Source organism: Psammomys obesus, unplaced genomic scaffold (genome assembly GCF_907164565.1).
Source record: "Psammomys obesus unplaced genomic scaffold, mPsaObe1.curated_primary_1811, whole genome shotgun sequence".
Taxonomy (NCBI): domain Eukaryota; kingdom Metazoa; phylum Chordata; class Mammalia; order Rodentia; family Muridae; genus Psammomys; species Psammomys obesus.
In genome coordinates this window covers 19,123,046-19,136,989 of record NW_026593286.1, presented here as the reverse complement: position 1 = coordinate 19,136,989, position 13,944 = coordinate 19,123,046, and the positions used below count along the sequence as shown (strand labels likewise).

The following is a 13,944-nucleotide window of genomic DNA, read 5'->3' as shown; positions in this document are numbered from 1 at the left end:
TGGGGAGGTGGGGATTGGAGCCACTACTTAATATTCACAAGGAGAATTGGTCATGGAATTAGACATCACCTCTCTCATTGGGTCTCTCCCACCAGCAAGACTGCGGTCCTGGGAGCACCTCTTCTCCTTCCAGCCCCTCCACTCCCCTGCCCTCCCCTGACCTCTTTTCAGGGGCACTTCCCTCTCCAGCTTAGTCGGATTCCAACCAACAAGCACTTGGGAAGCGCTAGAGCTCTGTAGTTTTATCTCTTGTCTGGGTGGCTGTCATTCCTCCAGTTATATGCTTATGAACACACTTTAAAATGGCACCACTATAACCTCTTTTTAAAAATAAATTTTTTGTGTGTGATGTATTCGTGTGTGTGTGTGTGTGTGTGTGTGTGTGTGTGTGTGTGTGTTCCTATGGAAGCCAGAGGAGGCTGTCGGATGCCCTTCTCTATCACTGTCAAACCTCATTCCCTTGAGACAGGGTCTTTTACTGCATCAGGAGCTTTTCAGCAGGCGGGACCCAGCAGTCCTCCTGCCTTTTTCTGTCCAGCACACCCCTAACCCTGGGCTTACAAGCCAAGGTTCTGGGGAATCTGACTCAGATCTTCATGTTTGCACAGAAATTAGTACCCTTTCCCGATGAGCCATCGCCACAGTCCCCTAAAGATAAATGTAAATAGAAGTGTTGAAGAACTGCTTCAGGACAACATAATTTCCAGCTCTCTGATCCCAACGGCAGAGTGATACAGGTTGTTTGTTCTTTGGCCATGCCGAAGAGCCGGCCATGCAGCTTGCACAAGCGTTCCTCCACAGATCTAAACCTCCATCCCCCTCAAATATGCTTTTTAATAGAAAAATAAATAAATACTGAGTGTGGCCACCGAGCAGACCGAGGCAGGGATTCAAGTGAGAAGTGACTGGAGGTGAGAGACAGTTAAGTCCAGTGGGGATGCTGACACATGCGGCTGCAAGGACACTGCAGGCACAGTCCCTCCATCCGGGTAAAAACCTGTGGTGCAGAGGTGTGGAGATCTCTCCAAGGGCTCCTCTCTTTAAAAGAAGGAGATACGGTTCTTTTTGTCTCTGCCTCCGGCTCCCCGGTTTCAAGGCCTGCTGGCCCCTCAAAGTCAGCCCACCCCGGGATTTCACCCGGAAGCCCTTTGTTTTCAGATTTTGGGGCCTCCGTTGGCCTAATCCAGCACTGTTCTCTGCATCACTGTTCCGTGCTCCCTGCTCCCTTTGTCCTATCGAAAAGAGCCCGCTGTCACCGTGATCCCTCCACACCCCATGAGCAGTGGCTTCCTTTTTCTTCTAAGATGCTCTCGCTGCTCACCCAGCTCCCTGCCCCTCCCCCTCACCTTCTTCCTGGTTAACTTCATTTTCCCCCCTTCTACAAAACAGCCGCTGGCTCAGAGCAAAGGCGCTTGTGGGGTTCTCAACGTGCAGGCTCACAGAATCTCCGGGCAGCGGGAGTAGCAGTAAGGCATCTAGCTCTGCGCATGCGTCCAAGCAAGAGACCACTAAGGCAGCTCAGGTATTGAGGGTTCAGTCTGTGCTTAAGGAACACTCGTGTACCAGCGACTGCTCTAGGCATGGGGAAATACAGCGCAGCCAGTGGATGGTTGGGTTTCCCCTGTCTTTGTCCAGTCTGTAGGAATGGAGAGGGTCGGGGATGGGAGGCGTACTTACCACAGTAGGTAGGACAGTAACCAAATAAAAGACCAATCTTCAGCTCTTACAGTAAAGAGAGTACCAGGTCTGCCTCTGCTACCGGGAACTGTTTTCTTTGTAGACAGATGGTGCAGAATCGGCCTGTGTAATTTGTTTTCTCTTTACAGGGATTGAACCGAAGGCCTTAGGTATTTGGGGCAAGCACTCTCCCACTGAGCTGTACTACAGGCCGTCTTAGGTTTTTTATTTTGAGATAGGGCTTTACTTAGTTTCCCAGGGTACCCTTGACCTCACTCTATAACGAAGGCAAGTGAGCCCTGAACTTGTAATTCTCCCACCTTAGCCTCCAGAGAGTAGCCACCAGAGAGGCCTACTGAATTCTTTCAGATTTCCAGTGAATGGGACAGATTGCTGGGGAAGGGAAAATAATCATTTGGAAAAGCAGCAAAGCAAGAAGATGGCAGGGAACCTAGAGGCTTAGGGCTTTTACAGGAACTTGAAGAAGGACGGGTGGTCGATGGGCAGCGAGGCAATGTGCTGAGCCAGGTCTTAATTATCTGTAGCCTCCATCTTCTTTTCTCCTTTGCTGTAGTAACCTTGAGTTGACACATTCGATTTCAGTCTCTAGGCCATGTGCTGTCATGCTTTTGGTGAGTCAATTAACTCTCTGCAAGCTAAACATTGAGCCTTAGGGGCTGGAGAGATGTCTCTAGAGTTAAGAGCACTTCCTGATCTCCAATAGGGCTCTGGTTTGGTTCCCAGAACCCATAGTGGGAAGCTCATAGTCACCTCTAACTCCAGCCCTATGGGATCTGATGTCCTCTTTTGGCTTCCGTGGGCACCTACATGTGTGCATATGTACATACTCATATACACACACACACACACACAGAAAAATTTTTTCAAAAAGTTAAGCTGTGTGTATGTGTACGTGTGGATACTCGTGCGCCTGTGTGGAGATAGGGCAATGTAGAGTGTCATTCCGTTAGAGTTATCAACCTTGGTTTTTTGAGACAAGGGCTCTTCACTGGCCTGGGGATTATCAAGTGGACTAAGTTGCCTAGCCAAGAATCCAAGTCCACTTTGAGATGTTAAGTAGGCACCTCAGTCATTTGTCCTGAGTCTGAAACAACAAAAAGCAAGGAAAGAGGTCAGGTATATTCAGGTTTTATGGCAGTTACAAGAGGACCAGGGAGAAGGAAGCTTGCAGCCTGACGGTGCTCACTGCCAGGTCACAGGAACAAGCTGGGGGAAGACTGATGTTCCTCCCCTGCAATTTCCCATCACCTAATACTGGCCTAAGCTCAATTCCTTCCCATCTTAGATGAGACTTTATGAGAAAGTCTGGTAGCTTTCAGTTGTAAAATCACAAGCACTTCCTTGTTGTTGGCCTGCTCTGTGGTGGTGAGTTGTAAACAGCAGATTCTAGCCAGCCCAGACAGGTGACCTGTGATCTTTAGATGATAGACACACCAATCAGGGAAGAGTGGGAAGGACAGTAAGGCAGAGGCAAGGCACACTTAACCGTGTAGTGGCAGACTGAGTTTGGAAAGATGTTCAGCTTCAACATGGGAAAGAGGGAAAAGGTTTGCTCCTATGTTAGTTTATCCCTTCCTTCCTTCTTTCCTTCCTTCCTTCCTTCCTCCCTCCCTCCCTTCCTTCCTTCCTTCTTTTCCAGACGACTCACAGAGATCCGCCTGCCTCTGCCTCCCTGAGTGCTGGGATTACAGGTGTGTGCTTTACTCCTAAATTTCTTAACCTCGATGGACTGGAAACTTCTTGTCAACCAACAGTGGCACGCAACTCATTCATGTTTTGTGTTGGTTAGTTTCCCCACGTGGCCGTTTATTAAAAGTGGACAACTTAACCAAATTTAAATCAGAAATCCTCCCGTGAAATTTTATACAACTCATGCCAAATGGGGCCAGTCTTTCTCTGTGAAAGGAGCTGGCCGGGCAGTGGGCTTGGTGGGTGAAAGAGAGTTGCAATAACTTTCTACTTTAGAAGAGACCCAAGTGCTTGTCTTCCTCATCACCCCTACCACTTACGTGCTCAGCTCTACGGTCAAGGTTTGGTGTCACTTGCCTTTTAGCAGCTCATCCCAGTCGAATCTCAACCCCACACACTAGTAACTTGTCCTGCAGCGACCACTAAAGCACAGGCTTCTAGGTTTCCTGGTTTCTGCACCCACTAAACCTGTACTTTAAGCTGAATTATCTGAAAGAGTAGAAGAATGTACCGGATTAGAAGTGGTGTGAACAAGACCGTAGGGAAACTGCGCGCTGCTGAAATGTCCGGGAAGGTGCCGAGAGGCTGTTCTACAGGTTTGGCCTGGAGGTAGAAGAGTGACCACAAGTGATGGATTACATGGGATCTGGCCAGCAAGGACTAAAAGGCCAGCTTCTTGTTGCTGACTCAGCCTTTTAAAGATGCTGTAGGCTTACTCATTTTGTGGGATTGGACTTCAAAGATTTTTAGTGATGTGTAAGTAACTTCTGTTTAATAAAACTTCCTTTGAGAGCATTGTTGGCAGCCAGGCGTGTTAGCGCATGCCTTTGACCCCAGCACTCGAGAGGTAGAGGCAAGAGGATCCCTGTGAGTTCGAGGCCACCCTAGTCTACAAAGAGAGTTCCAGGGCAGCAAGGGCAACACAGGGAGACCCGGTCTCAAAAAACAAACAAACAAAATTGTTGGCCTTCTTATTACAAGTATCAAGTCCTATCATGTATTGGGCTGCCTTGAACTTCCCAATGGGTTTCTTTTCAAAACAAAAAGAACATTTTGTTATTTTTGCTTGCATGTGTGTCTGTGCATAACATGTCTGCCACTAGAGACTGCAGAAGCCACTAGGGACTGGCAGGCCTCCTGAGGCTGGAGCTACAGACAGTTGTGAGGGGGATGCTTTTGTCTGAATGGACTGTGGAAGGACCACATTCCAGCTCTCCTAAAAGAGTGGAACCAGGAAGTAGAGGGACAGACAGTAAAGTTTCCCACCCACATCTGTTTGTCCGGACACTAATCATTTGCTTGATCACGCCTCCCTTTGAAGGTACCCGCACTCATATGCGAATTACTCTTCCCTAATACACACAATTAAAAACCATAGGATCAAACCCGTAAAAAGCAGACAGTAAATATGGGAGGAAAACCTAGCGAGTGTGAAGTAGCCAGCATACAGGGGAACATGTTCATATCTTTCTTATATTTCTCTTTAGTCTCAGTCTTTGACAAAATTAGGCTAGTGATTAACTATTACCTCAACACTTTTTTTTTTTCTTAGCCAGGTGCAGTGGCACACACCTCTAATCCCAGTACTCAGGAGGCAGAGGCAGGTAGATCTCTGTGAGTTCGAGGCCAGCCTGGTCTACAAAGCAAGTCCAGGGCACCCAGGGATAAATAGAGAAACCCTGTCTCAAAAAACCAACCAACCAACCAACCAACCAATTGATTAATCAAACCAAACCAAACCAAACCAAACCAAAAGATGTCTTCTTAATCATCTGCCTGTTGACCTGCTGTGTGACTCCACCTCACAGGGTTTATAGTCTTGCACAGAGGAAAGACAACAAACAAATAAAAAGAACGACTACTTAGTTACAAGTGTTGATAAGTTTTACACAGGAAAATGACTTTTTCCTGGATGAAAAAGCCATGAAAGGGAAGGGGCTCTTTCTCTGTGGGGGAAAAGGAGGCCATGGAAGAGGTGACGTTGGAACTGTGACTTAAGGGAACACAGGAGATGATCATGTGATGGAATAGAGCAAAAGCCTCTGATGCTCTTGAGAATACAGTCAGCCTGAGTGGTTGTGGACAGTAGTTGTGATCTTACATTCTATAGGTCCTGTGGCTGCATGGAAAATCTGGATTTCATTTTACAGCAGTGGGTTTTAAGCAGAAAGCAACATGGTTTTGTTCAGGTTTTTCAAATATCTTTGTTTCTTTGTGAATGTAAGCTCTCAGTAAATAACTCAAACTCATGATTCCTGTGCCTCGGCTCCCTGAACTCTGGAATTAAAGATGTGTACTTCCATGCCTGGATCAAAAAATAATAATAATAATTTTTTTAAATAATAAGTGAAGGATTGATTAAGGCAGCAAAACTAGAAGCCAGTGGCTTAAAACTAATTTTTCTAAGCACAAGTTCTAGAGTATAAATGTATTCTTCAATATCTTGATCCTCTGGATGACCAAGGGCTCAGTTTGAAGTTAACATTCTGCAGGGCCATGCTGGTTTGCAGATCTGGGAGTAGAGATGGAAGGTGATCCTCTTAATTAAAGTTTGGGAGCTTGGCAGATTTGTTTTGCTCTCTCTTACAGAATCCAAAAGGCAAGAGAAAGATTCAAAACCTGTTTCTCACACCAAACACTAAGCATGTTATACGTACAAACACTGGAAAGAGAATTAGACCTCCCTCTTTGTAACACTTCTTTACATCATTCAGGGTATTTATTTGTTCATTACTCAAAACTTTTTGTTCGTCATTTATTTCTTCTCTGTCCTGAGAAGTCAACAGGTGGATACTGATCTTTTGGTACGTTTCCAATGCACTAGAGGCAAAGAAGTAGGAGGTGATACCTGATTTCTGCAAGTTTACAGTCTGCCTGTGGGTAAGAATGAGAGCCCACAAGGCCACTCATAAGCCATGACATGAAGTGCTGCAAAACGATATACTAAAGAGGATAGAACAGGTGGCAGATGTTATGGAACACCCCCTCCTCTCCAGGCCAACATTGAGGTTAAAGACACATGGCCATGCCTGGCTTTTACATGGGTGTTGAGGATTTGAACTCCGTTTCCCTTGATTGCAAAGCAAGAGCTAATCTCTCTAGCCCCTGGTTTATACTTCTGTTGTTGTTATTGTTGTTACTTGTAAAGACGCTTTATTTGGTGCTGGGGAGTTCTCAAAGAACTCCGTAACAACCCCATCTCCCCTCAACTCATAGAAACGGACTGGCAGCCAGGTGTGGTGGCACACACCTTTAATCCCAGTGCTGGGGAGAAAGAGGCAAGCAGATCTCTGAGATTTCTAGTCCAGCCTGGTCTACAAAGAGAGTTCCAGGACAGCCAGGGCTGTTACACAGAGAAAACTTGGCTCAAAAAAAAAAAAAAAAAAAAAACCCAAAACAACACACCCCCTTCTCCACTCACCCCAGAAAGAAACAAACAAACTGACTAGTAGAAAAGTGCACCTGGAGAGAAAGTGCAGATGCTGTGGGGAGGTGGAGCCGAGTTCGGTGAGACTCCTGGTTGTTGTTTTGCTTTTTTTTCAAGACAGGATCTCACTATGTAGCTCTGGCTGTCCTGGAACTCAGTATGTAGACCAGGCTGGCCTTGGGCTCACAGAGCTCCGCTTGACTCTGCTTTCCCAAACGCTGGGATTAAAGGTGTACATCACTATGCCCAGCTAGTTTCAACCAGACTCTTAAAGAATGACGGAGATAAAGCCTGGAGAGGTACTCCATCCAGCCTGGAGATCTCTCATCCACAGTCTCACTGTAACCCCACAAAGTCTTGAGCGAAGGGAAGAAGGAAACTGAAACACAGCGTCTCCTCTGTTTTCCTTGGGGCTGGCCTTGAATAAGCTGACTAACATCCACCGATTTCCATCTCCCTGGGGGTTTGTAGTACAGCAGTGAGCAGACTGACTTTAGAGCTGGCAACACCAGTAGTCGACCTGTGGCTGACTACCCTCTGCCTGTTCCTCTGCCCAAGCGGGAACATACCCACTGGCAGTGGAAAGTGCCTCGGCAGCAGGCTGCCTGTCAGGAAGGGCTGATACTATTTTTGACAGGAACGGTCTGTCAGACAGTGGGTGTGAGTCTGAGGCTGCTCTAATGTCTGTGAGGAAGCCTCCCACAGCCAGTGTGAGGCTGTAGTTGGGGAACACTAGGTCTCTTCTGTGTGCCTGGATGGATCTTGGGCTGTTTCTGTGTTTTTGACATGTTCATGCTGGGTTTGTGTTATGTATCACATTGCCTTGTCTGGGATCCATGCTCAGTGGAGATGATTTTATAATATAATATAATATAATATAATATAATATAATATAATATAATATAATATAATATAATATAATATAATATAATATAATATAATATTTCTTATTGATTTTTTAAAATTTATATATACAGTATATTTTTATTATATGTAAGGCCCACTCTATCCCCTAACTCCTCTCAGTTCCACTCCCAGGATCCCACTCCATGCACTTCAAAGAAATAATTTATTTTTAAAAATATGATGTTTTACATGCATGTATGTCTGTGTGAGGGTGTCAGATCCCCTGGAACAGGAGTTACAGGTGGTTGTGAGCTGCCATGTGGGTGCTGGGAAATGAACCCTGGTTCTCTGGAAGGATAGCCAGTGTTCTTAACTAATGGGCCATCTCTCCAGCAACCCTTATGCACTTTTAACAAAATCAATTTTAAACTAGGTACTGGGGGCAAATGGTCCTCTTGCTGTATTATTAATAAGCATACTATGAAAAACAGCTTATGAACCACAGCGACAGCCTCTACTGATATGGAAGTTTTCAAACTATTTACCAAAAAACAAAACCAATGTTATGTTTCGTATTGAGAATTGCTGGAGTCTGTGCACAATGCTGCCTGCCCATGGCCCCCAAGGCTGCACATTCCTAGTAACTCTGGGTTTCCAGCTTTCTGCTAATTTTGCTTCTAATTCTCCAATCCCTCATTTCCTTCTTGTTCTGAGTATTTCCTTGATTCCAGTGCCACAAACACCCTTAATATCCATTCATTTTTAGTTCTTTAGTTTCTCCTTTTTTATTCTCTTTGAATGGTCTCAGTCTCTAGTGGACCTGTCCAGTGGGCTCAGCTGAGGCGGAGTGTGGATATGGATGAGCAAACATAAACAAAGCTTAGGATGTTGTTCAGTCTGAAGCAAAGCCCATGTCTCAATATGATGCACCTCTGATATTACCATGTGACAGGAAGGATTCTGTCACATTTTTTCAGATACTAACAAACACAGCTGCTCTTCTCCATTTCTGTAGTTCCAAACCTCAGGTACATTTATTTTCCATGGAATGACAATTTTGACCTTCCAAATAGTAGATAAATGTCCTCTGTCCTTTGCCCTTTCTATCTTCTGGTTGAATTTTGTTTGTTTGTTTTGTTTTGTTTTGTGATTTCTCCCAAAGGATAAGCAGATGCTTGAGTCCTTTGTATCCTAAGCTCTTTATCATCTGCTTGAACTAAGCCAGGTGCTTATGGATAGCATTCCTAAAGGTGGGGCCTATAGGAAGATATTCTCTATCCGTTTATCACCTGGTCATGCTTTAGAGGCCTCAGTAGACAGCATGAACCCACAGATTCTCATCTTTTACAGAAGGCACTGTGTTTAGGGTGTGTTTTTTGCACCTGCAGAGTAACCTTGTATTAAAAAAAAAAAGCACCAAACCAAAATAATAGAAAAGAATATGATCAAAACATATGGTGTGAAAATTATTTTAAAGGAAAAAAAAAACTTTGCACTAATGTTATGCCTTGGCTTTGTCAGTGTTCTATTGCTGTGAAGAGACACCATGACCAAGGCAACACTTTTTTTTTTTTTTAAATAAGATTTATTTATTATGTACTCAGGATTCTGCCTGCATGTGTGCCTGTGCACCAGATCTCGATATCTGGTTGTGAGCCACCATGTGGTTTACTGGGAATTGAACTCAGGACCTTTGGAAGAACAACCAGTGCTCTTAACTTCCGTGCCATCTCGCCGGCTCCCCAAGGCAACTCTTATAAAGGAAAACATATTTAATTGGTTCAGAGGTTTAGCCCATTGTCCTCATGTTGGGGAGCAGGCAGACATAGTGCTGGAGAGGCAGCTGAGAGTTCTACATCCACATTGGCAGGCAATAGGAAGAGAGAGCCACTGGGCCTGGCTTGAGCTCCAGAAACCTCAAAGACCACCCCTAGTGACAAACTTCCTCCAACAAGGTCACACCTACTCAAACAAGGCCACACCTCCTAATCCTGGTCAAGTAGTGCCACTCCCTAATGACCAAACATTCAAATATATGAACCTGGGGGGAAGGGCATTTTTATTCAGACAACGACACTCTTGAAAACAACAACAACAACAAAAACGTTGAGGAACCTTGATGGAGTTTTCAGTTTTGAAGGAAGATACACACAAAAACGTTAAGAACACGGAAAAACTCTTATGCTTAAATCTAGCTGATCTCCCAGGTTGTTGGGCTGTGAATTCCTTGGGCCAAGGTGTTTAGGAGCCAGCCATTTATCTTCTGGAAGAGTCAGAGCAGAGGGACATCCCAAAACAAAGCAGCAAGGAACCCAACATAAAATGCTGAACGGCTCTCAGGAATCAGGGTTCTCAGTCAGGGCTCCTCACCAAAACGGCCCCACACTGAGGGAATTACATGGAGAGGCTGGGAAGATGTGGTCCCCCCTAATGTAAGGATTCCAAGTTCCCTTATTAAAAATGTACATGGGTATAAAATCCTACTGCCTAAGTGTCTGTGTTTAATACAAAAACGTTTCCCTGCAACCCAAGTCCTTAAGCAAAGCTGACATTCAAGAAGCCGTGTCACGGGAATGACTGTGATATAGGTGAGCTGTGTTCTGACTCCTTGCTTTCTGCTGTCCTCTGCACCTCCCTCACATGCCTTCTGTGGAGGATGAGGTTTCAGGCAAAGGTTCTGCACCCCATCTTTCTAGGTATGCCAAGACGTTCTGAGGAAGACTGGAATGCTAAGAAGAACAGTGAGAAGGCAAGTCACAAGCCTCCTCTTCTTGCCGTCTCTCTAGGGAGATGGAGTGGGTGTTCGACATGCAATCATGTGATAACCACTGGGCTCACTTACGTGAAAAGTTGTGGTGGTCCGACAGTCTGGACTCCTGCAATGGGAGAAGCCAGTGTTAGATGAGAGGACAGAAGAAAACAGAAAACAGGGCCTCAGAGAAGCTTGGCACACACACAAAATGAATAAAATCTCTTTAAAAATGTTCTGGGATGCAGGGATGGCTCAGCAGTTCGGAGCACTGGCTTCTTGGCTCTTCTGGAGGTCCTGAGTTCAACTGCAGGCAACCACACGGTGGCTTACCACCATGATATCCAGTGCCCCCTTCTGGTGTGCAGACAGACAAAACACTCATGCATAAAATACATAAACAAATAAGCCTTTTAAAAAGCTTCATAAACAAACAGAAACCACTCTTCTTTGTTTGCCCAGCCTCATTAAGTTCCACTGGGTGGTACTGCTACAGGCGAAAAGATGTAGGGCCCATTTACAGGATGAAGACTTAAACAGATCCCTATTCAGTGGTGTATATGGCAGAGGACAGCTCTGGGGATATTGTTTTTTTTCCTTCCACCATGATGTATTCCAGGATTCAACTGGGACTGTCAGGCTCAGTGGTGCCTTTGCCTGCTGGGCCGTCTTCTTGCCTTATTGTGAGCTTATGTAATTTTTAAATTTAAATTTTAATATTTAAAACACTGAAACAGTATTTTTGCCTGTTTGTTTTTTTGAGATAGGGCTTCTCTGTGTAGCCCTGGCTGTCCTTGAACTCACTCTGTAGACCGTGCTGGCCTCAAACTCAGAAATCCACCTGCCTCTGCCTTTTGACTGCTGAGATTAAAGGCCTGTGCTACCACCTCCTGGCTCTGAATCAATCTATCTGTCTGTCTGTCTGTCTGTCTGTCTGTCCACGTATCTTATGTATGAGTGCTCTGCTGAATATACACCTGCATGCCAGAAGAGGGCATCAGATCCCTTTATAGATGCTCATGAGCTCCATCATCTGGTTGCTGGGAACTGAACTCTATCTAGAAGAGCAGGACCTCTATCTAGAAGAGCAGCCAGTGCTCTCAACCGCTGAGCCATCTCACTGGCCCCTGAAACAATATTTTTATTTATTTATTTATTTATTTATTTATTTATTTATTTATTTATTTATTTATTTATTTATTCATTCATTCATTCATTCATTCATTCATTCATTCATTCATTTTGTGTTTGTGCATATGTATGCCCATGCCACAGTGCCTGTGTCGAGGTCAGAGAAAAACGTTCAGGGGTCAGTTCTCTCCTTCTCCCCCTGTGGGTTCTGGGGATGGGTTCAGGTTGTCAAGCTTGGTGGCAAGCACCCTCAACCCTGAGCTACAATGCGCATTGAAGTAGGAATGAAATGACATGTTTAAAAGATTTTTTTGTTAAGTACTACGGAGAAACAAGATTGGCTTTGAATAGCTGTATTATTGTTGACACTGGGCGAGGGGTGCCAGGAAGACACATTAATGTACTTCTGGCCATCTTCTGTAATAAACAGAAGCTTCCCCCTTACAAGTGTTGGAAACTTACCGTAATAACATTGTTTTTTCATTTTCTCTCTGGAAGCCTATGAGCAGTTACTTAAACATGACAGGCTGGATGCTGTTAATGGTCACGCTGTAACAGCTGCGTCACTGTAGCCCCTGGGGTGACTGAAGCTCAGAAATGGACTGCTCGTGAGAGGTTGGCTGGTTTAAGTCAGAGCTCCCCTGTCTTGATTTGGGCTTCACATTTTAAGCTCCCGATAAAGCCTCTCAATTTTCTCCTAGAACAGCAGTTTTCAACATGTGGATCTTGACTCCTCTGGGGACCGAACAACCCTTACACAGTAATTTCATATCAGATATCCTGCATATCAGATGTTTACATTCCAGTTCATAACAGTAGGAAGATTACAGCTATGAAATAGCGACAAAAATAATTTTATGGTTGGGGGTGACCACAACATAAGGAACTGTAGTGAAGGGGTGCAGCATTAGGGAGGTTGAGACCCACTCTCCTAGAAAATCAATCTCAGTCCAACGTTAGTTTGCAAACGTAAGTAGCATGCCTGCATTTTCTCTAAAGGATACTGCATCTTTTCTTTCTGGTTTACCCACAGAACAAAAGAGAAGACAGAGTATTGGTAGTGAAATCGGCTCACCCAGATTCCTGAAACTTTCTAAGGGCATGTTGTACCCGGAGTCGGGGTTCCTCCATAGCAAGGTAGATGTGGTTAGTGAGGTTTCTCTCCTTTTCTTCCGTTTGGTATTGTTTGAATCTATTCTTGGTAGTCAGAAGTCCAAAGTATGCCAATCTCCATCTATGAGGAGAGTAAGATTGGTTTTAACTCCTACCTGCCTGTGGACTTCCTTGCTAACTTTCTTAAACTCTGCATCCTTTAATGAGACTGATGAGTTTTTTTATGAATGTAACCCTGTACATTTATGAATGACAAAAGTAGTATTAAAATTTTATCCCTTATCTATTATTGAAATAGGATTTCTATGGACCCCTCCCTCCTCTGCTGATTTTCCAATTTCTCCAGCCTGCTTTGCCTTCCTGTCTTTCAGGTCACAAATATCCTTGGTGGCACATTTCCATAGTCTTTTTCAGGTACAAGCTGTGTGATGCCTGAAGCCTGAATTAGCTCAACACAAGTCAGCCTCTTTGTAGAGTAAGCCCAGCTAAGTTATCAGGACTGGGATGGAAGAGTCAGCACAGGTGGAAAGCCAGGGTCAGCTCCCAAGCCCCCACCATGGCTCACTGAGAAGAGCAGTGGCTGCTGCCCTGGCCCTGGATGGGGAATCCACAATGGGCCGCAGGAAGAAGAAGAGGAAAGAGTCTCGCCCGGAGTCCATCATCATCTACCGGTCAGATAATGAGAAGACGGATGAGGAGCCGGAAGATTCTGAAGGTGGAGATCGGCCTAAAGAGGAGGAGGGGGAGGACTTCCTGGACTATCCTATAGATGATGGTGAGTCTTTCTGGAGCCCCGTGTTCAAAGTGATAGAAAGAAGAACCAAAGCAGGGTCCACCCTCCAAGAGACAGGCACCCACTTACTGGCTTTTTTTTTCTGATGACGCATTTCTTGAAGTGTTCCAGTCTTCACTCGCTAAGCTGACACCTGTTACTTATAGCCTAGTATCCTCAAGTCTAGGAGAGATGGGGATCTCGATCTTTTACAACTGCTAGTGTAAGAGAAGCTGATTTATAGGCTAGTTACATAACATATATGAGATAAAGAACAACAGTTGTTATCTTTCATAATAATTATGAACATAATGAATACTTATGAACAGCCAGGTATGGTAGCTTACACCTATAATCCCAGCACTTGGGAGGCTGAGGCAGTAGGATCATGAATTGGATGCCATCCTGGGCTATACAGTGAGACCATGTCTCAACAAAACAAAACAAAACAAAAAGTCAACCAGCCCATATCTATCTATCTATCTATCTATCTATCTATCTATCTATCTATCTATCTAT

At 44.8% G+C, this 13,944-nt stretch overlaps 1 protein-coding gene across 3 annotated transcripts in view; it reads left to right on the top strand.

The window, feature by feature from the left end:
* The window catches only part of Tmem169 (transmembrane protein 169), a 19,368-nt gene that overhangs the window by 1,307 nt on the left and 4,117 nt on the right, over positions 1 to 13,944 (top strand). For 2 of the 3 annotated variants that reach the window (XM_055616286.1, XM_055616287.1), the window contains exons 2-3: positions 12,574 to 12,677; positions 13,025 to 13,428. In XM_055616286.1, the coding sequence (XP_055472261.1) occupies positions 13,158 to 13,428 (271 nt within the window). In that variant the 5' untranslated portion in view covers positions 12,574 to 12,677; positions 13,025 to 13,157. The remainder of the gene's footprint in view (positions 1 to 12,573; positions 12,678 to 13,024; positions 13,429 to 13,944) is intronic. The other variant, XM_055616288.1, reaches the window with a different exon arrangement.